The sequence below is a fragment of the Nomascus leucogenys genome, chromosome 10, assembly GCF_006542625.1.
Source record: "Nomascus leucogenys isolate Asia chromosome 10, Asia_NLE_v1, whole genome shotgun sequence".
Lineage (NCBI taxonomy): Eukaryota > Metazoa > Chordata > Mammalia > Primates > Hylobatidae > Nomascus > Nomascus leucogenys.
The window spans coordinates 71,467,508-71,494,307 of record NC_044390.1 but is presented as its reverse complement, the minus strand read 5'-3'; the positions used below and the strand labels follow the sequence as shown (position 1 = coordinate 71,494,307).

Here is a 26,800-nt window from a genome sequence, read left to right as displayed (position 1 = left end):
TTATGGGCAGCTTCCCTCATACTGTTCTTGTGGCAGTGAATAAGTCTTACGAGGCCTGATGGTTTTATAAGGGTAGACCCCCTTCACTTGGTTCTCATTCTGTCTTGTCTGCTGCCACCTAAGACGTGCCTTTTGCCTTCCACCATGATTGTGAGGCCTCCTCAGCCACATGGAAATGTGAGTCCATTAAACCTTTTTTCTTTATAAATTACCCAGTCTCGGATATGTCTTTATCGGCAGCATGAAAACAGACTAATACACGATCCTCTGTTCTACCCCTTCATTGGTAACTACTAGCTTCTATTTTATAATCATCGTTTTGAATTCTCTTGCTTTCTCTTAGGGTTTTACAATTTTATCTCTATAAACACTGTATTTCTTAGCTTTGCCTGTCTGTGCACATAATGAAATCACATTGCACATACTCCTTTGACTTTTTCACTCAATACTATTTCTTAGATCTATTTTGTTACATATATTCTGCTGTTAGTTTTCTGTTACATGGACACACCACAACTCATTTGCCCATTCTCATGGTGATGGATATTTGGGCTGCTTCCAGGTTTTTGGGATTTATTCTGTTTTGCAATTAATAACAGTGTTATGAATACTCCTGTACATGTCTTTAGGTACGGAGACAGTGCATTTGTGCTGGGTATACACCTAAGCATGCAAGAGCTAGGTCATGAGCTACCCATGCGTTTAATTCTACTGGGTAATGGCCAGTGCCATTTTTTGGTTTGGAGAGTTTTTGCTTGCACCTAAATGATGAACAACTTTATTTTGCATCAAGGTATCTGGAAAATGAAACTGCACTGGGGGCAAATGATAGATGAGGAATGATCCATGTGTTAAGTACAAAACTCAATTATACAATTATAGAATTACTATTACTAGTAACAGATACTCCAAATTATCAATGTTTAAGTAGAAGTAAAACATGATTTACCACACTAAAAGGCTAGACGTGACACATGACAGAATTTTAAGCCAGCAGCTATAAATGTAGCATCTACGTGTATATTTTAAAAATAAAATATTGGGAAAAAAACAAATATTGAGGAAGAGCTCTGGCCTTAAACACATCTTACCTGAAATCCAACCAGAAAGCCAGTCCATGATCTTTTAGCAATTTAAATTCATTGTATGAAAAACAATTATGAATGCTAAGTGAATCCAGTGACAAAAAGGACATCTTTTTTTTGGTTAAAACTACAAAATAAACTGGTTTTGTTAAAACATGTAAAAAAATTTCAAATCATTTTCAAAATGTTTGATATGCTGATCTTCACTGTTTTCCAAAATGATTGAATAATTTACATCCCCACCAGCAATAACAAATGTTCCAGTCGCTCCACATCTTTGCCAACACTGGATATTGGCACTCTTAAAATCTGCCATACAATGGGTGCATCAGGGCTCTCCACAGAAACAATGGATTTTATACATATGTGTGTACATAAAATACGGAAAGAGATTTTTAGGAGGGATTGGCTCATGTGATTATGGATCCTGAAAAGTCTCACAGTTCCATCTGCAGGCTGGAGGCCCAGGAAAGTAAGTCATGGAGTTTCAGTCCAAACCTGAAGGCCTGAGACCAGGGAGCCAAGGGTGCAAGTCCTAATCTGAGTCTAAAGTACCAAGAACCAGAGCAGCAAGGTCTGAGGGCAGGAAAAGATGGATCTCCAAGCTCAAGGGCAAAGAGCAAATTCACCCTTCTGCCTTTTGATTTGGGCCTCAAGGATTGGACAATGCCTACCCACATTGGTGAGGGTGACCCTCTTTACTATCTCCTGATTCGAATCAATGTTAATCTCTTCCAGAAACACCCTCACAGACACACCCAGGAATATTTTACCAGCTCTCTGGGCATTCCTTAGCCCAGTCAAGTTGACACATAAAATTAACCATCCAGGCTGGGGACAGTGGCTCATGCCTGTAATCCCAGCACTTTGGGAAGCCAAGGCAGGGTGATCACTTGAGCCCAGGAGTTCAAGACCAGCCTGGGCAATAGAGCAAAAAACCGCAACTCCACAAAAACTTAAAAAATTAGCCGGGCATGGTGGTGCATGCCTGTAGTCCCAGCTACTTGGGAGGCTGAGGTAGAAGGATGGCTTGAGCCCAGGAGGTCAGAGGCTGCAGTGAGCTCTGTTCCCACCACTGCACTCCAGCCTGGGAGACAGAACAAGACCCTGTCTCAAAGAAAAAAAAAAAATTAACCACTCACAGTGGGTATAAAATGGTATCTCACTTCAGCTTGATTTGCATTTCACTGCAGTTTAATTTGCATTGCCCTCACTAGTGAGACTGACCGTTTTTTCTGTTTAGGCCCTTTCTACTTTCATTAACATTTAAATCAATGGTTCCTAGGCCAGGTGCGGCTCACGCCTGTAATCCCAGCACTTTGGGAGGCTGAGGCGGGCAGATCACGAGGTCAGGAGATTGAGACCACCGTGAAACCCCGTCTCTACTAAAAATACAAAAAATTAGCCGGGCGCGGTGGCTGGTGCCCGTAGTCCCAGCTACTTGGGAGGCTGAGGCAGGAGAATGGTGTGAACCCGGGAGGCAGAGCTTGCAGTGAGCCGAGATCACGCCACTGCATGCCAGCCTGGGCGACAGAGTGAGACTCCGTCTCAAAAAAAAAAAAAAAAAGGTTCCTGACATAACAGGAAGAAATTAAAAGGCTTCCTATATGGCCATCTCTGATAGGTATGGTTCTACCTGTCAATCCAATTACACCAATGTTCTAAGTGCCTCTGCAGTGCCAGACCTTGTGCTAGAAGCTGTGGGGCACACAGCGGTAAAGAACCCTCATTATCTAGTGGCGGTGACAGATACACACACTACACTCCATGCAGAGTAATTCAAAGAGCTCTAGAGACAATACAGAGTACCTTGGGAGTACAGGTAGAGAACCAGCTGGAAGTTACCTAAGCAAGTGACCTTTGAGGGAGGCTAGTAGTTATATGCGGACACAGAGCAGGTGTAGCCAGAACAGGCAAGGGAAAGCGCAGGCTAGAGCTGCAGGTAACAGGTCCAGGGTCTGGCAGGGGACTGTGGGTCTAGTTACAGGCCTTGGGAAAACCTCAAAGGCTTGAGACAGGGAAGTTCAGGCAATAAGAGCCTGGCTCTAGTGGGAAGTAAACTGGCAGTGGAAAGTCCAGTTAGGAAAGTGTTAGAACATCTCAAGACAAGGTATTTATTAAGCGTGCAGACAGCATTGCTTGATGGCATGTGAAAATGTGAAGTCCCAGAAATTGATGCAGCAGACCTAAAAGCTTCCATTTGTCAGAGATGAATGGGAGGCCGCACTGCGAGGTAACTAAGAGGTTGGGCCTTTGAAGTCACAGACCCAACTCTGGCCTCAAAAACGTGATGCATTATTAACTGGCTGTGTAATCCTAAGAAAGTAACTCACACTTCTGAGCCTGTTTCTCCATCTATAAATGGGTACAAAAGCACCTTCTCTAATAGGATTGTTGTAAGGATTACATCAGCCAGGGTGTGTCAAGCACAGTGCCTGCACGTGTTGCAGTAAACACTCATTTAGCTGTTATTAGCACCCTGCAACTACTTACCACAGAAAGGAAGTACAAACTGGGAAGGTTTTTGGGAAAGATTACATAAAAGAGGAGTTTCTGCCTAAAAAATGATAACTAAGAATATTAAATGCATGTGAATGTATAATCTGAACATGGTAATCAACATTTCTGTAAACATTTATTGACCATCTATGTGCCTGATACTGCCAGAAGATGGGAAATGGCAATGAACTCATCAGTCTATCTATATTTAAATCAGCATAGCCTCACTGGAGACTACTCAGCAGCTAGCTTTTCAACACAATGTCACAGATCTACTCAATACTCTTGCAAAGACTCCCAAGACCATCATTCAGTAAGAAGGAACACATGTGGATATTAATGCTTTTTAATGTTTCACATTGTTTTGTTTTTTTCAGAAGATTTGTAACAAAAATACATGGAACTTAGTATATGTTTCAATAAAATGGGGAAATACAGAATCTGAACAAGACAAGTCTATAAGATATAATCCTTCTTGTGGGGATAGAACATTCCACTCCACTAAGAAAAGAGAATCACAACATGATTAGGCCTGATTATCTCATACTACCTACTGTTCTAATTTCAGAGACTGGTGGACTTGGAGAAAAAAAACAAATTAAAAATAAATAAATAAAACTGAATATGGTCAACTGCCTCAATTGCCCTCTCCTCTTCCCTTTTCCCATTTCTTTATACAGCCAGATGAGATGAGGACGTGAGGCAGAGCCCTGTGGGGGACGGTCAGGGGCTCTGCTGCCTAAATGCCAGGCAGATGCATGGGTTCCCTGAGGTGGCCCAGAAATGTACTTTGACCACTCAGTGCTGTAACTGAGAAATACAGGTAGAGGAGCAGGAATGAAAAAGGAACTTCAAGAACTGCTGGCAGGAGGCCTGACATCCACAAGCACGTGTTCAAAACTCAACTTACACAGTTAGAAAAGACAGCTGAGATAGAATCCTCAGCCAGTACATTGACAAACACATAACTGAGGCATTAATACCTCTTTATAATAATGCAAGTGGAAATGCTAACAAAGCATAAACACTTCTGCAAAAATTCCACAAGGCACAGTTGTTCATTCAACAGAAAAAGTCAAAACCACTTGGTTTTTAAATGAAAATCCTTCATATCCACCTGTGTTCAAAATAGTAATAATAACTTATGATATTAATAACTTCCTTTAAAAAGCAATTACCAGAAAACAGCTAAATCATAAGCATGAAAAGACTTATTTTCCTACTGATGTAGTCTTAGAAAGGAATAGATACCTAATGCCATTGTATTTTGTGTTTTTAGCATAAAGCTAAAGCTACCAGAAAAACTTTTAAACAAGTTATGTGTTTTCCATTGCAAATAATCTCAGCTTGCTTAGACCAGCACACAATAAACTAAAGACAGAAAGATATGTACTGCTTTTCCCCCATTTCTGGTGTATGTCTGCCTCCATGACAAATAATGGTGAGAATCATAGGACACTACCAAATGCCAGGCAATGGCTGGCCAAGTAGCCATTTCCCTTCCTAAACAGACCTTAAAATAATAATCATCTGTGATATAGCACACAGGCGCAAATTTGGCTACAGTTGATCGCAGATGTACTTGTTTTGGGAATATATGAGAGAAGAAACTGCTGAGCAGGTCAGTAAAGAACAGTCCATTTCAGCTGCAGGACAGTTCTCTTTGCTGGGACAAGCCTACACAGCCTCCAAGGGAGCCAAACTATCCCTTCCATGCAACAAGACACCTTGTATGGATACTCTAGCCATGACCTGCTTTTGGACAAAAATCAACTGCTAACGTTTTTCTTTCTTTCTTCTTTTCTTTTCTTTTTTTTTTTTTTTTTTTGAGACGGAGTCTTGCTCTGTTGCCCAGGCTGGAGTGCAGTGGCGCGATCTCGGCTCACTGCAAGCTCCGCCTCCTGGTTTCACGCCATTCTCCTGCCTCAGCCTCCTGTAGCTGGGACTATAGGCGCCTGCCACCACGCCGGGCTAATTTTTTGTATTTTTTAGTAGAGACGGGGTTTCACCGTGGTCTCGATCTCCTGACCTCATGATCCACCCACCTCGGCCTCCCAAAGTGCTGGGATTACAAGCGTGAGCCACCGAGCCCAGCCCGTTTTTCATCTCTAATATCATTAACGCCATGGAGAAAAAAGAAAAAAATTAGAAAACTTGACAACGAGAATAAGAAAATCCACAAGGAAAGGTCATGGTAAAACTAATTTGACAGTTGTTCCATCACCGCCTACCACATGGGTTTGAGACTGGTGACTTCATGGATGCATCCCATCAATGCCCTGCCAAATGTCAGCTTCAAGTCTGTCAGTGACCCCAGTGTGATGCTGCCTGCCTTCTATTCACCAACTCCTATCCAAGAGATCCAAGGGGGCCTTGGGCGATGGTAAGCACAGGACATGCAGGTGCCCAGAGCCCAAGAACCCTCTAGAAAACTTCGCCTTGGGGATTTGGGCATGGTTTGGAGTCTTGGCAACAGCATCCACACTGGGGCTTAACCTCAGCAGCCAGCCTGAAGGATGCTTGCCCCAGAGCGCTTGGTCACAGACAATGTTGTGAATACCTGCAGGGGAAAAGAAAGCACAACATCTTCAGATGCCTGAGCAAATGAGGTAACAGAGAACAGTTCAGATAATGCCATACACATTAAAACCATCTTAGGTGACTACCAAAATGAATAAAACAGAAGTAGTAAGATCAAGGATATCTTCTGTTTCTCCAGAGAATAAAAGGGGGAAGACATTTTAAAACCAAGATGAAAGAGAAAAAAAATTTAGGTTATATCTACTGAAGAATTTTGTTAGCATGAGGATGATTAAAACAAATCAGGTACCCACAGTTGCTTGTCAACCCCCTAATAGAAATTCACCATAAAGTATTTTAGATATAAAGAAGGGTATAAAGTGCCCAGTTAGCCCCATGTGTGCCACCCTGTTGGCCTTTTCCTCCTTTCCCTCCACCAAGTTGGTCTTATCATTCCTAGGCATTTCTTCCTGCATTTCTCTTGGGTTTTTTAAAGAAGCTTTACCTGCAAATGGCAAGATGATGTAGATTCTTTTGTTACCCTGCTTTTTTGTATCCCATATGGATACAAATAGCTAATTCTTCCATTTTTTTCACTGAATGGAGTTCAAGTCAATCACTATAGTATAGAACAACACATACAGTCTAGTATATATAGTGTATATTGTAGTATTCAATTATTCAACTAGTTAATATGAATCACACATTTGGGCTCCTTCTGCTGGCCATCCAAGCTGTTGCCGATATGCTCTTTGCAATATGATGCTGTGACATTCCAGCACATCTCCTTGCACACAGAGCTTAAGTACAACTGCTGAGTCAGAGGGCAGGTGAAACTTTGGCTTGACTAGATTTTCAAGGTAACTGAACCAACCTAAACTCCCATTTGCAGTGACTAACAAGTTCTCCTTGTTTTATATCCTTGCAAACATTTGATGGTTGTGGACTTGACAGTTTTAGACAATCTTTACTTGTTACTGCTCAAGATTGCCTGTACATAAAAATAAAAATACTTGTGAATAAAGGGGAAGACAGTTTTGTGTAAGGGAGGAACAATACTGAGAAAAGTCTTTAGTCTGTTTTAGCCTCAGAGGGTGACAAAGCCTTTACTTCTCAAAAAAATCCAGACCAAATACGAATGGCCAGTATGTTAAAAAGTTTTAAAATACAAATGCATTAGAAAATATGGATAATTCATATCCAAAAAAATCATTATAAGAAAGAGGCTCATCATTGTTAGCGAAGATATGCTAAAATCCTTGAAATCATTATTTTTTATTTTTATTATTATTATTTTTTTGAGACAGTCTTACTCTGTCACCCAGGCTGGAGTGCAGTGGCACAATCTTGGCTCACTGCAACCTCTGCCTCCTAGATTCAAGTGATTCTTCTGCCTCAGCCTCCCGAGTAGCTGGGATTACAGGCGCCTGCCACCATGCCCGGATAATTTTTGGATTTTTAGTAGAGACAGGGTTTCACCATGTTGACCAGCCTGGTCTCAAACTCCTGACCTCAAGTGATCCACCTGCTTCGGCCTCCCAAAGTGCTGAGATTACAGGCATGAGCCACTGTGCCCGGCCAATAGTTATCCTTTTTATACTCATTATAGAAAAAACATTGACACTGAATTTTGCAACATTTTAATTAGCACTCTTATATGCAATGCTGGTGACATTGTAAACTAGTACAACTTTTTTGAAAAGGCAATAAAATTCCTTTGTTTAAAAAATGTATGAGTACAGATGAGGATGGGGAAACAATACATGATAATAAAAATAGCTGTGTTAGAAAGGGGTATTAAGGGCAATTCAAACATGCTTTCTTTTCTATTTTTATAATGAGGAAAAAAATAAAGAGCCAAAGAATACATTTAAACAAATTCCAGGCTTATTAATTTGCAAGCCTGGGTTCTACTTCTCAGAAACTGATTTAGAAATAGAACTTGTAGGAGATTTGGATACAAAACTAAATCCACCAAAATGAGCTCTTATCTGTTTTTTCTCATATTGATGTTGTTTTTATGTTAAAAAGTTGGAGGAAGCCAAACTGCCATCGTTGATCAGTCTAAATAAAAAACTGGCCAGGCACCGTGGCTCAAGCCGGCAATCCCAGCACTTTGGGAGGCCAAGGTGGGAGGATTGCTTGGGTCCAGGAGTTTGAGACCAGCCTGGGCAGCATAATGCGACCCTGTCTCAAATATATATATAAATTAGCTGGGAACAGTGGCATGTGCCTGTAGTCCCAGCTACTCAGGAGACCGAGGCAGGAACATCGCTTGAGCTTGAAAGGTCAAGGCTGCAGTGAGCTGAGATCACACCACTGCACTCCAGCCTGGGTGACAGGAACCCTATCTCAAATAAATGAAAAAAACTGCTTGGGTCAATTTTGACAGATTTCATTTGTACACAACTGTTTTAGGATTTTTATAAAAACATGTATTTTTAAAAAATGAGCAGAAGGGGCAGCCTCCATGCCCTTCCATCCCAACACACAGGACTCGTACAAGGGTCAGGAGCTGCTGGAGGCTTTCCACCTCACATACTCCTATCTGTCCCCACCACTTCCAGCCACAGAAGGCTCCCTCACTTTAGAGTGGGATTATATTGACTATTAAATTAAAAACAAAAAACACAAAAACTTTTAATATCTAACACTAAAATTCATTTTAAGACATTACAAAGAAGTATTTTCAAATGCTTTCCTCTTGAACTATTGTTTTTCTCCTCTACAAGTGAACTTGATTAGTTGAAATTATTATTCATAATTATGTGTAATCCGTTTCCTACTCAATGACTGTGGCTCAGGTGTTCAGAATAAATGATCACCAACCCCATCTCACACTGAATAAGGCAAATGCATTGCTAATGCCCCAGGCGCTGAGAATCCCTCTCACACAGGACTTCAGTCAAAACAAGAGTAGCCTCTCCTCTTACAGCAATTCCAGAATTCTAGTAATTCCCTTTGGAAATTACTTTGCTAAAGAATTTGTCAACTTTTGTAAGTAATTACTCCTCAGAGTCAAAGACTGCTCTCAATTGCCCAGGATTTTTACCAAAGTGAGTCATTGTGCCAGCCTACCACAGCTGGCTCTGGAGCCGCGGCTATTTTTGAGTACTCAGTTTAAAGCAGTACTCAGGACTGGTTTAAAAATTATTATTATTTCTAATTCATCCACTGGACTAACACTTGTGAAATTCACTGACAATGCACTAAGGAAATGAAATTTTAAAAGGCATGTAAAATTAAAACACCATTGTTTATTATTAGATCAGTCACTGTCAAATTATTGTTAAAATTTCTAAACTTTCTTCTTCGTTTCTATCCTTCTTTCATTATGGACTAGTAACATTCTGTGGACCACATTTGAACAGCATTCCCCACAGGGTATGTCTGGACAATAAAAACAGTGGGTCCAGTAGCAAATCCAAATACTATCCAAGTCAGAACTCAGCATTTGGCAGAGAAAAGAGTTCCCCCTATGAACCCCTAATAACAAGTTTCACTCGTCCTAGATCAAGAAGCTTTAAAAAAAAAAAAAAAAAGACTTCCTTGGGATAAATGTCCAGTAAGTAGTGGGATTGCTGGATCATATGGTAGCTCTATTTGTAGATTTTTGAGGAACCTCCATACTGTTGTCCACAGTGGCTGTGCTAGCTTACTCACAGAAGTAAAAAGTAGAACAGAGATTACTAGAGGCTGGTAAAGGTTGGGAGAAGGAGATAGGGAGAGATTTGTTAAAGGATATAAAATTACAGCTAGATAGGAGGAATATGTTCTCTAGCACCTTAGGATAACTACAGTTAAACAATAATGCATACTTTCAAATAGCTAGAAGGGTATGGAATGTTCTCAACACAAAGAAATGGTCAATGTTTGAGATGACTGATAGGCTAATTACCCTAATCTGATCACTATAAACTCTGTGTTTCAAAACATCACTATGCACCCCATAAATATGTACAATTATTGTTCAATTAAAAATAATTTTTTAAAATGTCCATAACTAGGAGTTTAAAGCCTTTGGTTTTTCAAAATCCAGTATCAACGCAAGTAGTTCACAACCAGGGTTTAAAAAAAAAAAAAAATCACTGGAGCTTTTTCATAATATGTATCTCTCTCCAACCCCCATTAAAACTACTGGCATGATGACCTTTCAGTCCAGCCACATCGTCTCCCCTCCCAAGCCACAGCCACATCTTCTATAATATCCTGGGAAAAAAACAGCTAACAGGGACAGCTATTCAGCATCTATTAAATGCCAGGAACTCTCCTACACACTTACAGATTGCATTTTAATCAACCCTACAGTTAGATATTCTCTTACTTTTACTTTTTTTTTTTTGAGATAGAGTCTCGCTCCAGGCTGGACTGCAGTGTCATGATCTCGGCTCACTGAAACCTCCACCTCCCAGATTCAAGCAATTCTCATGCCTCGGCCTCCCGAGTAGCTGGGACTGCAGGTACACACCACCACACCAGGCCATTTTTGTATTTTTAGTAGAGACAAGGTTTTGCCATGCTGGCCAGGCTGGTCTCGAACTCCTGACCTCAGATGATCTGCCCACCTTGGCCTCCTGAAGTGCTGGGATTACAGGCGTGAGCCACTGAGCCAGGCCATTTTGTTTCATTTTTATTTTTATTTTTGAGACAGGGTCTCGCTGTCGCCCAGGCTGGAGTGCAGTGGCGTAATCTTGGCTTAGTACAACCTCTGCCTCCTGGGTTCAAGTGATTCTTGTGCCTTGGTCTCCAACGTAGCTGGGATTACAGGCATATGCCACCATGTGCAGTTAATTTTTTGTTATTTTTGGTAGAGATGGGGTTTTGCTATGTGGCCAGGCTGGTCTCAAACTCTGGGCTTCAAGTGATCCACTCACCTTAGGCTCCCAAAGTGCTTGGATTATAGGAGTGAGCCACCACGCCTGGCCTCTTACTTTATTTAATGTGGAAACTAAGCTTCTGAAAACCTGGGTGGTATAGCCAGGTCTCACTAAGAGGAATTGGCTGAGGGAGATTACAACCCAGGTCTGTGTGTCTCCACTACATTCGTGCTGCCACCAAGAATCATTTCCATTTTTAAATTCTATGCCAAATATGGTAGGACAGTCTGTGCAGATGAAGTATCAGCTGCACAATGTGGTGCTTTGGGGTCTGGACTGCCTGGGTTTGAATCCCAGCTCGGCCATGACCAGGCTGGGTAACCATGGGCAAGTTACTCAACCTCTTCGTCCTTGGTTTCCTCATCTGTCAAATAGATATACTACCCCATCCACCGCATGGGGTGCTCACAAGGACTAAGTTACTCAACAGGCAGGGACACAGTACCCAGCACACAGCAGGCCCTCATACACATCAGTGGTTTTGTCATCGCTGTCACCTCGAGTCTGCTCTTGCTATTGCTTCCTGCTGCAGGACACAAACCTGAGTGGTCTTCAGCTCTCCCTCTTCCCATTCCCAGCCAGTTGGCAAGTACTATCAACTCTGCCCTCAAATACAACCCTGTCACTCCATTTCCACTGCCACACCTCCGGCCACTATCATCTCCTCTCATCCACCTCACCAGCCACATAACTGGATCTGCCACTTCACTTGCTCACTTAGTCCAGCTTCCACAGTGCAGCTGGAGGAATGTTTCTGAACAATGTACCTATCATATTACTCCCTGCTTTAGACCTTTTGTCTGAATCACAATGCCCCAAAGGAGGTCAAAATACCCTTCCTCAGTTTACAAGACCATCACTTACCCACCTGTTTCTCCAGCATATATATATAAAAAAAAAAAATATATATATATATATAAATATATATATATATATTATTTTTTAACTAAGCTCTTCAAGCTATGGCAATATTGAGGGCCTTCTTCAGTTCCTTGAATGAGCCATCCTCTTTCCCACCCAGGCCTTTTGTACAGTGTTCTCTCACTAGCTAACACCCACACATTGTTCTAGTCTTAGGTAAGAACTCCCTCCAGAACCATCCTGCCCCAACATCCTACGATATTGTGAAATGATAAGAAATATGTATTTGGTCTTCCATCCTGTCCCTGGTTCCTGGCAAGGGAGCTTCTAAAACCCTTGGAATGTCCTGAGTGACATTAGTGAGATGAGCATCTTTTGCCATTCATAATGAGCCCCTTTCAACCACACCTGAGCTTATGCTAATGCTATGACTCTTGGTGGGGCCCTAGATAGCTTCAAGATGGCGGCTGGTTGCCAGAGGAACCATGTCATCAGAGTAGAATTTTTAGCCCCAGTTCTGGTCCCCTACATCTGGGGAGGTAGCAGGAGATTGGGTAATTACCAATGGTCAATGATTAATCAATCATGCCTACATAATGAGACCTCTATAAACACCCCTAAATGAGGGGTTTGGAGAACTTCCAGGTTGGTGAGTATCAAGGTGCTGGGAAGGTGCCACACCTAGAGAGGACATGGAAGCTCTGTTGTCCCCCGCCTCCCCACAACCACCTTGCCCTGTGTATATCTTCCATTTGGCTGTTCCTGAGTTGCAACCTTTATAATACATAAGTAAATACAAGTAAAGTTTATTCCTGAGTTCTGTGAGCCATGCTAGCAATTTACCATGGGAACCCCTTGACTTTATAGCTGGTAGGTCAGAAGTACAGGAGGCCTGGGCTTGACACTGGCCTCTGCAGTGGAGGCAGTCTTACGGGAATGAGCCCTTGTAGGATCTGATGCTAACTCCAGGTAGCTGGTATCAGAATTGAGTTACATTATAGGTCACACAGCTGGTGTCTAGAAAGCTGGAGAACTCGTTGTTCGTGTGAGCAAAACCCCCACACATCTGGGGTCAGAAGTGCTCTGTGAGTAAAAACAAATCACAAGAATCCCTGAGGCAAAAACCATAAAGGTGGCACCCCAGTGCCTCCAGCACTTTATATCTACCCTGATCCTAGGACCCATCAGACAGAATTGTTAACTGGCACATCTCCTAGCTGCCTCCTCTCCTCCTAAGCTTATCTCAAATCCCTGCTGTGTCCCCAGTGTCTAGCACAGCACTGTGCACACAGCTTGACAAGTGTGTTCACAGAGTGTGATTTCACCCAATTTTTTTAATCTTCTTAATTAGCCAACAGCTTGGGGAAAACAAAATATCAGAGTCCTATCAAAGCACCAGAACATTCAGCCTCTGAGCTTCAATATCATAAGAGGACCAACAGATGGAGATGCACAGCCTCAAATGTGCCAGGCATACCAAGGAGAACAGGCCTTTGGCTGACCTCCCCACAGCCATGGGCTTCAGGAGATGTCCTGCATCCTCACTGCATCCTTCTGCTCAGCTGGCAGTCACCCTGCCAGATGCTGCCGTGTACGCTGCTGCTGGATCACAGCACAATAGCCTCCTGAGGATGTCAGAGGCCAGCACACAGCAGTCTTTCTTTCAACAAGCCCACTGAGAGCTGAATTCAGACAAAAAAATTAGACACTCATATACAAAAGACAATAAAATCGTCTTTTCCTTCGTTCCTATCAAAAATAGTTATTGAAGCTTGTGAGTATCTTGAAATGGCATCTACATTTTTAAATATACTCACTATTGTGGGTTGAATTGTGTCCCCATAACCCTAAAAGGCATGATCAAGTCCTAACCCCCAATATTTGTGAATTTGGAAATAGGGTCTTTGCAGATGTAATCAAGTGAAAATGAGATCATGTTGGATTAGAGTGGGCCCTAATCCAATGACTGGAGTTTCTTTATGAGAAAGAGGAAGGAAATTTGGACACAGACACACAAGAGATGAGGCCATGTGAAGAGGGGGGCAGAGATAAAAGTGATACATCTGCAAGCCAAGGAATGCCAAGGATTGCCATTGCTACCAGAAGACAGAAGAAGAGGCAAAGGAGGATTCTTCCCTAGTACCTTTGGAGGCAGCTTGGCCCTGCTGACATCATGAGTTTGACTTCTTGCCTCCAGAACTGAGAGAGAGAAAATGTCTGCTATTTTTAAGCCACCCAGTTTGTGGTACTTTGTTACAGTAGCCCTGGGAAACTAATGTACTCTAGAAAGCAAAGTTAATTGGCTCCTTCCCAACACAGGCAGTTTGAGTCATTACACTGAATAAAAGATCTATCGCACATTAAAGGCATTAATCAAGACTTCAGTTTTTATATTTTTTTGAAGCTTAATTCTATTTCCATCACAAAAACAGCAGCTTTCTATAAATGAAAGAAATAAATGATGCCCTAATCTCTCAACATGTTAATATTTTAGGCTTATATCCCAGCCAGGTGCCTATTAATAGAAGAGGATTCTCGATCACAGAGAAGACAAAGCAAAAGAGAGCTAAAACGTTTTTCCAGGTCTTAAAGCTGACATTCCACATACTCAGCAATGAGTTCAGTTGTACAAAGGCAACCATGAACAGACAGAACAACCAGTCATGGGGCTGGCTGGATGAAATCTGGCATATGTGTGTGTGTGTGTGCATGTTTGCAAGTGCAATGTACACCTTGGAAGCCACTGGCTACAACAGATAATCACTGCAATTTTCAACTCCATATATAAGCTGGTATAGTATGACGTGCCTCCTCCCACACCTTCCCAAGTTCTCTAATATAAACACATTTTTGGCTTACCATTCCTATGCAGTTAGGTATTACAATATTCAACTCTTGGATGATCACTGGCAGCGAAGAAACACTGACACCCAGAGGCCTAAATTGGTCAATTTCTAGTTCTACTGTCATTTGATCTTTTGAAAGCATCATTTTCAAATCTCATTCACTGATACCATAAGCTGAAGAGGCAGACAGTATCAATTAGCCTCAAGATAGCTGTGGAATAACTAAGATTGAAGCTCTTCCATTATTAACTGATTGCCATGAAAATAATTTAGAAGATATGATAAATAAAATATTTAAGGCACAGCTCTATAAATCACTCTCATAATTTTTACCACTTGACATGACGGAAGCCTCCAGTTCATACCATGAGCAATCAATATTGAAAGACGAAAACTAATTTTTAGAGACAAGGCCCTCTTTTGAGGAATCATTATCAAACTCAGGGTCCTAGATCTGCCATGTATAAGCTGGGTGGTGTCCTTCTATGTGGTACATTTTAAACTGTAGAAGTGTAGATGACCCACCTCTGCACAGACAGGGTGGATTCCAATTGTGCTGTCCAGCTGGTTTTTGGTCAGTCCACATTTGAGCGCAGCTGCGAAGCCTTGTGTAACTTCTCCAGCATTTGGACCCAGTACGTGAAAGCCCACAACACGTTCCTAAGGTAAAAAAAAAAATACAATAATGCAGTTAAGCTGATTTTTCTCCCCTTCTCTTCCTACACAGCTTAGAGCATTTCTCCAGTCTGTTTCTTAAAAATCCAACTCAAAAATGACCAGAGACTGGCCAGGTGCAGTGGCTCAGGCCTGTAATCCCAGCACTTTGGGAGGCTGAGGCAGGTGGATCACAAGGTCAGGAGATCGAGACCATCCCGGCTAACACGGTGAAACCCCGTCTCTACTAAAAATACAAAAAGTTAGCCGGGCGTGGTGGCGGGTGCCTATAGTCCCAGCTACTTGAGAGGCTGAGGCAGGAGAATGGCGTGAACCCAGGAGGCGGAGCTTGCAGTGAGCCGAGATCATGCCACTGCACTCCAGCCTGGACGACAGAGTGAGACTCCATCTCAAAAAAAAGAAAATGACCAGAGACTTTTTTTTTTTTTTGAGATGGAGTATTGCTCTTGTTGCCCAGGCTGAAGTGCAATGGCGCGATCTCCGCTCACTGCAACCTCCGCCTCCTGGATTCAAGCGATTCTCATGCCTCAGCCTCCCGAGTAGCTGGGACTACAGGCAGGTGCTACCATGCCGGCTAATTTTTTTGTATTTTTAGTAGAGACGGGGTTTCGCCATGTTGGCCTGGCTGGTCTCGAATGCCTGATCTCAGGTGATCCACGTACCTCGGCCTCCCAAAGTGCTGGGATTACAGGTGTGAGCCACCGCACCTGGAAAACAGCCAGAGACTTTAATGACTGCTGCTAACAGCTATTTAGGCTAAAGACTCCCCAACATGAACCAAAACATAGAGTATGATGTTCACTTCAAACAGGAACAAAGAGACAAGGGACAGCTGCAAGTGTTTACTCATTTTATGAGAAAAAATACAAAAGGCAAAGATGCCTACAAGTCTTTAATCACCAAAATGTTCTGGAAAATATTATCAAAGTGCAGCGTGTCCTCACGTCCTGTATTTGATTGTCTCAGCTCCACAGAGACTATCTGCAATAGCTGGGACCCTTAAGAGTAGTCATTCAAATTAAAAGGTCATTTTGACTGGGCATCATAGCTCAAGCCTGTAATCCCAGCACTTTGGGAGGCTGAGGCAGGAGAATCACCTGAGGCCAGGTATTCAAGACCAGCCTGGCAACATAGGGAGACTCTGTCCCTACAGAAAAAAAAAAAAAAAAAAAAAAAAAAAAGAAGAATTAGCTGGGCACGGTGGCTCACGTTTGTAGTCCCAGCTACTTGGGAGGCTGAGGTGGGAGGAATGCGTGAGCCCAGGAGATCGAGGCTGCAGTGAGCTATGATCACACCACTGCACTCTATCCTGGGTGACAAAGTAAGACCCTGTCTCTAAAAAATAAAATAAAAATAAAATCTTAAACGTAATTTTAAATAAGGTTTTGAGGATAAATAGTGCAAGACCATTAAAGTCTGAAAACATTTTTGTTTTGTTTTGTTTTTAATAGACATGGGGTTTCGCCATGTTGCCTAGGCTGGTCCCGTTCACCCACCTCGGCCTCCCAAAGTGCTGGGATTACAGGCGTGAGCCACTGTGCCCAGCAAAGTCTGAAAACATTTTTGAAAGCAAAAGAAAAATGTCTGGCACTCTAAAATACCTGTATAGAAATTATTTTGGATAAATTTGAAATCTCAAACTCTGGCTACCTCTGCCAAAAGCAGAGAAATCTGATGCACTCTACTATTGAGCTGATAGATTTTCAGCGCAGACTCAGACTAGACTATCTATTCCAATCTCGTCATAACATATGAGGCAACTTAGGCTGTGGGGTGCAGAGCTTGTCTAAGGTTCCATCGCTCCCTGGAAACAATCAAGAGGTTGTTCTGTTGACAAAGGACTGTAATATATTGCATATTGTACTCTTACACATATTCTCCCTGATGATTCCAGGTTTATGGTATGAAGAAAGTGTATCTGTAGGAGGAACTACTAAAAAGCACTTAAAATAGATTTCCATGTAATAATGTGGAAAGGGTCTCAAAAAATAATGAGATTATTAAAAAGTTGCAGAGCTCTACATAATGAGGATGTCACCTGTAATTAAACCACGAACACTGTATAATGTTTATGCATTCATAAATAGGTGGCAAACATAAGAATGTAAGTCGAAGACCCTTCGGCTTCAAAGTTTTACCTTTTGAAGTGAAGGAAGATGGAAGGCTGCATAGGCATAAGATAATAGTTAATAGCATGGTATCTACATTGTGTGAGAATAAATGTACAGATCTGCCCTTACCTAGGTAAATGATTTGAGCACAATTACTTAACTTCCATGTGCTTCAGTTTCCTCATCTATAAAAAGGAGTAAACAATAGCACATATACCTCACAGGACTATGTAAGGATTAAATAAGTTAATATCTGTAGAGCTCTATAGTGCCTGGTACACAGTAGCTCAATAAATACAAGCTGTTATAAACTGCATATATGATGGTTTATCTCTTTTAAGAAAAAAGCCCTGAAACAAATACAGCAAAAATGTTAACATTCCTTGACTTTGGATGGTGAGTACCTTCTTCATCTTTATTATAAATATTTTATGTAAAAAAAATAAAATAGCAGAGAACAAAAGCCAGCAGATAATAAACACTGTAAGTATAATTTAGAATCAAGGACATTTAGACACTGAAGTCAAGTGACTGACTCAAAATGAATAAAGCACGCCCCAGGGATAGTGAAGTTCTACAGGCTTTTACCTCAGATTGCTCATGACAAAAGAGAGGTAACAAATATTCATCTTCTCTATTACTATCTTTATCTATGAAAATAACCGAAAACACTGTCACCCTACTTATGACCTCAACTACTGTCAGGTTTATTGGTAGGAAAATTATTTTCCATATTATTCTAGCAATGCCATTTGAACAAATGTAACATTGAAAAAAGAGCAAAATACATATGGTTAAAATGGATTTGCTTGGTAGGAAGGAAACCTTCAAGGTTTCACTGACTGCTATGAGCAACTGAAGTCTCTCTCAGTGAGACAGGGGCAGTTAATATACTGCCAGTGAGAATGGCTGACATTTTCTCCTTTTGTCTCAGTAAAAGTGGTATCTAATGTATACTCATATAAACAAACTTTTGAGAAAATTTGCCTAAAAAGAAAAAGAAAACTATATATACAATTGTCATTTATGTTAGCTGTGTAGCTTCATTATGGGTTATCCTAGTATATTCATTTGAATCTTTTTTTGCAGAGGATTCAGGAAAATGTTTTCTAAAACCCTTGGTTTTACCAAAAAAACCAACCTGTAACTGTCCTACTGCCTAAAGCAGTAGTTTCCAAATAGGATACATGGCTTAATTATATTCAAATTTCAAGATTAAAAGATTATCAGAGTTTACTAGGCTTTTAACATACAGATTAACATCATTTATATTTTTACTGAGGCCGTTTCTTTAAAAAGTGTTCAGCTAAGTTAAAAAGATCAGTTTTCTTAAGAGTCAATACTAAATAGAGTGTGTGTATATGAATATACCCGTGTCCCGCAGTCAAAAAACTTTAAAAAATATGAATTATCCAATCCCTCATTTCATACATATGGAAAAAAACCCTGTGAGGTATAGAGTTTGCTCACAGGCTTTCATAGGTTTCTGCTAAAAAGTACTGTAATAGGCCGGGCGCGGTGGCTCACACCTGTAATCCCAGCACTTTGGGAGACCAAGGCAGATGGATCACCTGAGGTCAGGAGTTCGAGACCAGCCTGGCCAACATGGTGAAACCCCGTCTCTACTAAAAATACAGAATAGCTGGGCATGGTGGTGGGTGCCTGTAATCCCAGCTACTTGGGAGGCTGAGGCAGGAGAATCGCTTGAACCTGGGAGGTGAAGGTTGCAGACAGCCGAGATCACGCCACTGCACTCCAGCCTGGGCAACAGAGCGAGACTCCGTCTCAAAAAAAAAAAAAAAAAAAAAAAAAAAAAGTACTATAATATATTGCATATTGTACTCTTACACATATTCACCTGGACAACTGGGGGTTTATGGTATGAATAAAGTATATCTGTGGGAGGACTACTAAAAAGCACTTAAAATACATTAGATTTACATGTAATAACACCAGACTAGCGTTACATGTAGCATCAGGCAATGGAATCTTAGAATTCAATTAAGAGCTCTTTCTTAGTAGTGCCAGCTGCTGAGGATCAAATGTGCATTGCTCTTGTTCTTTTTTGTTATTCATTATATTTAGATAGTCGATGACTTTATTGTTCCTCTTCTATAAACACAAACACAGACAGTTTTCAAGTTGTGCCTCTGGTTCCTTCACTCAGTAAGTTTTGGCTGCCTGTTGGCTAAGTGTAGGGCCCTGAGCCAGTGAAGATGAGGGGGCAGCAGGCAGTGCAACCAAGGTCCTTGCCAGCTGCTGGTATCTATTAGCTGAGACAACTGGCAGGCGAAATACTGAAGGAATGCCATCTGCACCATGTGACCAACTAAGCTATATATTAAAAACTAAAGCCGGGTACGGTGGCTCACACCTGTACATTCCAGCACCTTGGGAGGCCGAGACAGGCAGATTATGAGGTCAGGTGTTCAAGACCAGCCTGGCCAACATGGTGAAACCCCGTCTGCAAAAATTAGCCAGTGTGGTGGCACGAGTCTGTAATCCCAGTTAGTTGGGAGGCTGAGGCAGGAGAATCACTTGAACCTGGGAGACGGAGGCTGCAGTGAGCCGAGATAGCGTCACTGCACTCCAGCCTGGGGCAACAGACCAAGACTCCTTCTTAAAAAAAAAAAAAAAAAAAAAAAAAAAAAAAAAAACTAAATAAAATTACTGGAAGGGATTGAGAATTGCACTTACATTGTCTTTAGTATTACAGATTATTTTTGCGTAACATTTGTTGTTATCTCTTGAAGGAATTGTCCATTCCAATGGCCAAAAGTAACTATGGTAAACCTAAGAAAATACAAAAGCAAAATTTAGACCCATTATTTTAAACAGTAAGTCTGTCAAACACATATGGTGAAAGACGGTGGAGACTCTTTAATAAGTAGACTTTCATTAAATAATAAAATTCATGGAATAAATAGGAATCTGGTCAAAAGGTAAATGACTTTAAACTCCTTGCTGTCAGGCACATTTGCTATAAGCTCATCCCTTAATTATGTATATCTCTACCTCAAAATAGTACACCCTAACTAATAACAAAAAAGAGCAAGGGAATGAGAGAAATAAGCCATTTAATTACCTGTTATCATACATTGAAAACATACACATACACAAACCTCAATACTATCTTGTTATCCACTGTGAATGACAACTTGGGCAAGAAACAAATAAGGTGCCAGGATCAATTAAGGTAAATATCTAGTTCTCTTGCTAAATGCTTCCAAAAGACATTTCCTCCTTTGGCATTATTCACTAAAAGCAATGAAGGAAGGAGACAGGGAAGGAATGAAGAAAGGAGGAAGGGAGGGTGGAAGGACAGCATCCTTACTAATATAATTCCTGGTTGACTAAATGGATTTTTTTTCTCCTCCAGCTGCTAGCCTCAGTTCAAAACATGATTCGCTACCTTTTACGAGCAAACTGATTATGAAGACATAAGAAGTGTTCTTCCATGTTATGATATATAATTTTAAAAATAAACATGGATTACAAAATTTAATGTATAGTATCATAGTATCACAATTATATAGGAAGAAAATTAAAGGAATCACCCCAAATTGCTAACAATTGCTGTTACAGCTCTAACTCCATAAGTAATTGTTTCCTCTTTCCCTTACATTTTTCAAAGTTTCTTGAACTCAAACACATTATACTTCTATAATAAAAAAGCAAATTTTAAAAAACTTAAATATTGTCTATCAAGAAATACGAAACATATATTAAAAATTTCAAATTTTAATTATATATATGTCATGTATATACAAACTCACACAAGAAATCTATTCAAAAAATAAACTGAGAAACAATGAATTATGAAGATGTTTGTCATTCTATTTATAATAATGAAAAACTGTAAACAACCTAATCAAATAATGGCTTAACAGATTATAGTATAGCACCCCTTAAAAGAAGAATTACACATTTTTTTAAAATGGAGATTTTAGAGAATTAAAGACAGGAAATGTTCATGACATAACATTAATATTAAGCTTGGACCTAAAACTGTGAGTAACTTCATCAAACTTTGAAAAAAATTAAGACATACATACTCACACAAAATCACATACACATATATACATACATAAAATATAAAAATGCATCAAAATATTTATAGAAAAAGAAACTGGAAGGAAATACACAAAAATATTAATAGCAGTTATCTCTTCATGAATTAAAATTTCCTTTTTGATATTTTCCTAATTTTGAAACTTCCTATAATAAAGATATGCTATTCTTCTTTTTTTTTTTTTTTGAGATGGAGTTTCACTCTTGTTGCCCAGGCTGGAGTGCAATGGCACAGTCTTGGCTCACCGCAACCTCCGCCTCCCGGGTTCAAGCGATTCTCCTGCCTCAGCTTCCCAAGTAGCTGGGATTACAGGCATGCACCACCACTCCTGGCTAATTTTGTATTTTTAGTAGAGATGGGGTTTCTCCACGTTGGTCAGGCTGGTCTCGAACTCCTGGCCTCAGGTGATCCGCCCACCTTGGTCTCCCAAAGTGCTGGGATTACAGGCATGAGCCACCATGTCCAGCCAGATATACTATTCTTATAATCAGAAAAAAACGCTAATAATGTGTTACTAATAGACCAACATATTATATGCTACTATCAATGCATGTGATAAAGAAAAAGATTATTAAGAGATTTAAAATAGGCTTTTTATTTTAAAAAATCGACTTATTCACAAATTTGGTCTTTCAAAAGGTTTTATTGGAAATTTTCCCTAAAATGATTTAAAACAGCAGTCCTTTTGGGTGGCATTATTTGTGTATACAGAAATAGTGTATTTCATGTGCATTTTCCTTAACTCCATGATAAAATGTGAGCAGAAAAGTTAGTACAAATTAGAGAGGAGTGCTAGAAACAAGTAGTACTCATGGCATGAGCAGTGAAAATGTTAATTTTTATTTTTTCTTTTCATTTTCCTATAATTAATCAAGAGAAATCAATAAATGTGATTTTAAATAGTAAAAGGAAATAATGATTGGGTCAACTGACAGAATTAGAAAATGAAAATTAAATCAGATAAAAATATTACACCAATACTAAATTTCCTGAAAGTGGTAACTACACTACGGTTATATAAGAAAATGCCCTCGTTCATAGAAATACACAAGAAAGTATTTAGGGGTAAAGGAGAATTCAACTTACTCTCAAATGATTCACAGAAACACACTCACACACAGAGAATGAGAGACTACTAAAACTGTATAAAATAAATTGGCAGAATGTTAGTAATATATGAATCTGGATAATGGGTATATGAAAATTCTTTGTACTATTTTTTAAGTCTTCTATATATTTTAAATTCTGAAGAAAAAAAGTAGTGATATAACATAGGAGAAAAGAGGAAAAGAACTTACCTCAATATTTTCTTCCCCAAACTTCTCCACAGCTTTCTCCTCAGAAAGGCCACAAGCACCATATTCCAAAGGAGTAAATACAGTGGTTGGAACATTTTCATAGTCACACTGTTTAAAAATGGAGGTAAGGAGTTATAATAGGCAAAGTTATAACTTAAAAAAACAAAGGTATTCAAAAAAGTCAAAATTGACAAAGGAAATAAGAGTAATAAATTTCTACCAAAGTATGCAAAGTCTCAATCCCAGATATCAATTAATTAATCTACTACATTGAGAAGCATTAACTTATTTGAAAAGTTTAGTAGATAGAAGTGTGAAGTCTGGTAAGACTATGAGAAAAAGATTCATGCAGCTTCTCCATCCATCAACCAACTGATGTTATCAACAATGACACACTTTTTTCCCCTTAATAAAGCAGCAAAAATAATACTGGTGTACCCAAATCTGATAGTCTTGTATTATCAGTGATAAAAAATTAAAAGATTTCTTTAAAACATCAATTAGGTAATACATATTAACAGCCATAAAACATTTTATCCTTTTGGCCTAATAATCCCACCTTTAGAAATCTATAATAAGATTATAGATATTATAATTTAACATAGATATATTACTATATTTTACTATAATATACAATACTAACATAGTAATAGTTTGACATACAGAAAAGGCTGCATGTATTAACTGAACATTGCTGTAGTACTCAATAGTGGCAATAATAGGGTTTATAATGCCATCTGGTAAAAGCCTAGCGGTTATATTTATACACAGAGGTGATCCAAAGTAACACTCTGTATTTAAAATAAGAGAAGTACAATTCTCACTCTCTAAACAGGGAGATAAAATCTTTAAAATATGCTCCCCTCTAGAAACAATAAATACAATCCATTTTCTCTAAAAAAAAAAAAAAAAAAAAAAAAATACATAGACCCTTGGAATTCTAATTTAAAAGTAAAGGTAGACAACCACTTATGCCACAGTGGTGTATCAGGGACCGTATTTACCCTCCTGCTTTAAACAACTAGAAAACCAGACAAGGATGAAGCAACACTTTTTAAGACATCGACCAAGAGGCAGTGCAAGTCTGTGATCCCTGCGGGAAGGGAAAGAAATGAGATGAGTCCTGTGACTGCTCCAGCTTACTGCTCAGAGGCAGTTTCTAAGCCTCAGTGCAGAGAGGCAGAGCTCAGAGTCCAGGGTCTTTCCTGGAAGCCAAGGTGGTTTCAAGTTGCAAGGCAGAAAACAAAAGAGGATGGAATTGCATGCATAAAGAGAGTTCTTGAGGTCTGTAGAGGTCTTCTTAGATTACAGCTGAGACAGAGAAGAGTATGTCCAAAGGAAACAAAAAGATCCATGAAATTTTTTTTTTTTTTTTTTTTGAGACGGAGTTTCGCTCTGTCGCCCAGGCTGGAGTGCAGTGGCGCAATCTCGGCTCACTGCAAGCTCCGCCTCCCTGAAATTTTTTTTTCTTTTTTTTGGAGACAGGGTCTTAACTCTGATACCCAGGCTGGACTGCAGTGGTGTGATCACAGCTCACTGCAGCCTTCACCTCCCAAGTTCGGGTGATTCTTCCACCTCAGCTCTCTGTGTAGCTGGGACTAAGAGGCACACACCACCTCACCCATCTCATTTTTTGTATATTTTGTAGAGATAGGGTTTTGCCATGTTGCCCAGGCTGGTTTTGAATTCCTGGGCAAGTGATCCTCCTGCCTCAGCCTCCCAATGTGCTGGTTACAGGTGTGAGCCACTGTGCCCAGCTGTACCTTACTTTAATGTACAACTCCATTCAATGTTTTAGCCTTTTTTTTTTTAAGGAAACCACTGAGATATGAATTTAAGAATAAATTAAGTGCATCCAATCTCAAGTTATATTGAGGTACCAGATACTCAACAACTGCAACAATGCATACAAGATGTAATTCAAAGAGGTAGTCTTGTTAAATTTATTCTAAATAGTAATACGAACCAACTGCTATTCCCTCGATAATCAGTCAATCTGGCATTCAAAATCTTTTTTAACCCTCAATCCATTAATTCAAAATATGAGATTTTATTATGCTACATCCCAAATAACCCCAGGTCACAAATTTTGCTAGCATCACTCTTTGAGATTCCCATTATTGTAACCAACTGAAACCAATGTAAGGAAAACGGGTAATGCCAAAATTCTTTACAACTAATGTTTCTGGAATCCTTTTTAAAAAACAGCCATCTTTATTCTTTTCTGGCCATCTAGTCCCATGAAACATACTGAAGAGTTTTAACATCCTATACTGACTTTAAAAAAATCATTTTAAAATTCAGTATAACATTTAACATATTCAACATTCTAAAACAAGTATTTTCTTTTTTTTTTCTTGAGACAGAGTCTCACTCTGTCGCCCAGGCTGGAGTGCAGTGGCACGATCTCAGCTCACTGCAAGCTCCGCCTGCCGGGTTCAGGCCATTCTCCTGCCTCAGCCTCCAGAGTAGCTGGGACTACAGGCACCCGACGCCACCACGCCCGGCTAATTTTTTGTATTTTTAGTAGACACAGGGTTTCACCATGTTAGCCAGGATGGTCTCAATCTCCTGACCACGTGATCCACCAGCATCAGCCTCCCAAAGTGCTGGGATTACAGGCATGAGCCACCCCACCCGGCCTCTAAGACAGATATTTTCCAAGGACTAGGTAATAAGGCCTGAATAGTGGTTTAAGCTACTTTGTACACTGACACCATTACCTAAATCCTCAAGTCCTTTTATAGCCTAGATAAGTGCCATAAAAAGACTTAGAACATTTTACTTATATTGGTAATGATGAAATTGACATAAAATACAACTGTTTAGAGTATATGGATATAAAGTACACTATTCAACAATAGTGCTGAAACCTGATTAATCAAGCTCTTTTTATTCATAGTGTGAATCCAAGATGTCAATTTTTTTTTTTTTAATTTTTTTTTTTTAGACGGAGTCTTGCTCTGTAGCCATGGCAAGAGTAGAGTGGCACGATCTTGGCTCACTGCAACCTCTGCCTCCCGGTTCCCCATTCAAGCAATTCTCCTGCCTCAGCCTCCTGAGTAGCTGGGATTACAGGCGTGCGCCACCATGCCCAGCTAATTTTTACATTTTTAGTAGAGACGGAGTTTCGCCATGTTGGCCAGGCTGGTCTTGAACTCCTGACCTGATGATCTGCCTGCCTCGGCCTCCCAAAGTGTTGAGATTACCGGCATGAGCCACTGTGCCCGGCGGAGTGTCAATCTTCATAATAAAGTCACAATGTACAGCAGCCTTAATAATATCTTGTATGGAATACAACTAATAAAGGACATCTAGGATGCCATCACCAAAATAACTAAATTATTCAAGATCTGCAAAACTTCCCAACTGCCCCCTAAATAAGGAACTGGGAGTATTACTGACAACAGTATCTAATGAGCAACAAGCACAACACTCACCTTGACAGTGGAACCTGCATAGAGCCTCTGAGCCAGCAATCTTCCTGCCTGGATTGCAACTGGGGTGAGCTCCACCTTATCCTCCAGTATATCGCCAATGGCATAAATGTAAGGCACATTGGTCTGTTCTTCATCTGTGACAGGTATTTTTCCAGTCCTGCAATTTTATTCAGTTAAAAATCATCATTAATTACCATTATTAATTAAGGAGAACAAAATCTTCCGTTTTTCCAGGGAAGCCCAAAATTGTGACTCTAGCTGGGGGCAATGTTCTAATATATTAAAAATAAAACAAAACAGCTCAAAGAAACAAAACTTATCATGACAATTCTGGCCACTGTTCTGAAAATCAAAGAAATAAGAAAACTCTAAGAAATCTTAGAATGGAAGAACTCCAACACAGTGGTTAAGAGTGAGGATTCTAAATTATAACTCCCCTCAAAATGGATAAAAGAAAACAAACAGGAAACACTAATGTGCCAACGGCACTGGAAGAAAAGTTTCATTTCTTCATAG

General features: G+C 40.1%; 1 protein-coding gene across 5 annotated transcripts in view; it reads right to left on the bottom strand.

The window, feature by feature from the left end:
- Positions 1 to 5,681: 5,681 nt before the first annotated feature.
- The window catches only part of TXNRD1 (thioredoxin reductase 1), a 134,376-nt gene continuing 113,257 nt past the window's right edge, over positions 5,682 to 26,800 (bottom strand). For 4 of the 5 annotated variants that reach the window (XM_003269948.4, XM_030821289.1, XM_030821288.1 and 1 more), the window contains 5 exons: positions 26,285 to 26,441; positions 22,845 to 22,952; positions 20,172 to 20,267; positions 15,214 to 15,348; positions 5,682 to 6,144 (listed from right to left, as the gene is read on the bottom strand). In XM_003269948.4, coding sequence (XP_003269996.1) covers positions 6,082 to 6,144; positions 15,214 to 15,348; positions 20,172 to 20,267; positions 22,845 to 22,952; positions 26,285 to 26,441 — 559 coding nt within the window. In that variant the 3' untranslated portion in view covers positions 5,682 to 6,081. The remainder of the gene's footprint in view (positions 6,145 to 15,213; positions 15,349 to 20,171; positions 20,268 to 22,844; positions 22,953 to 26,284; positions 26,442 to 26,800) is intronic. The other variant, XM_030821287.1, reaches the window with a different exon arrangement.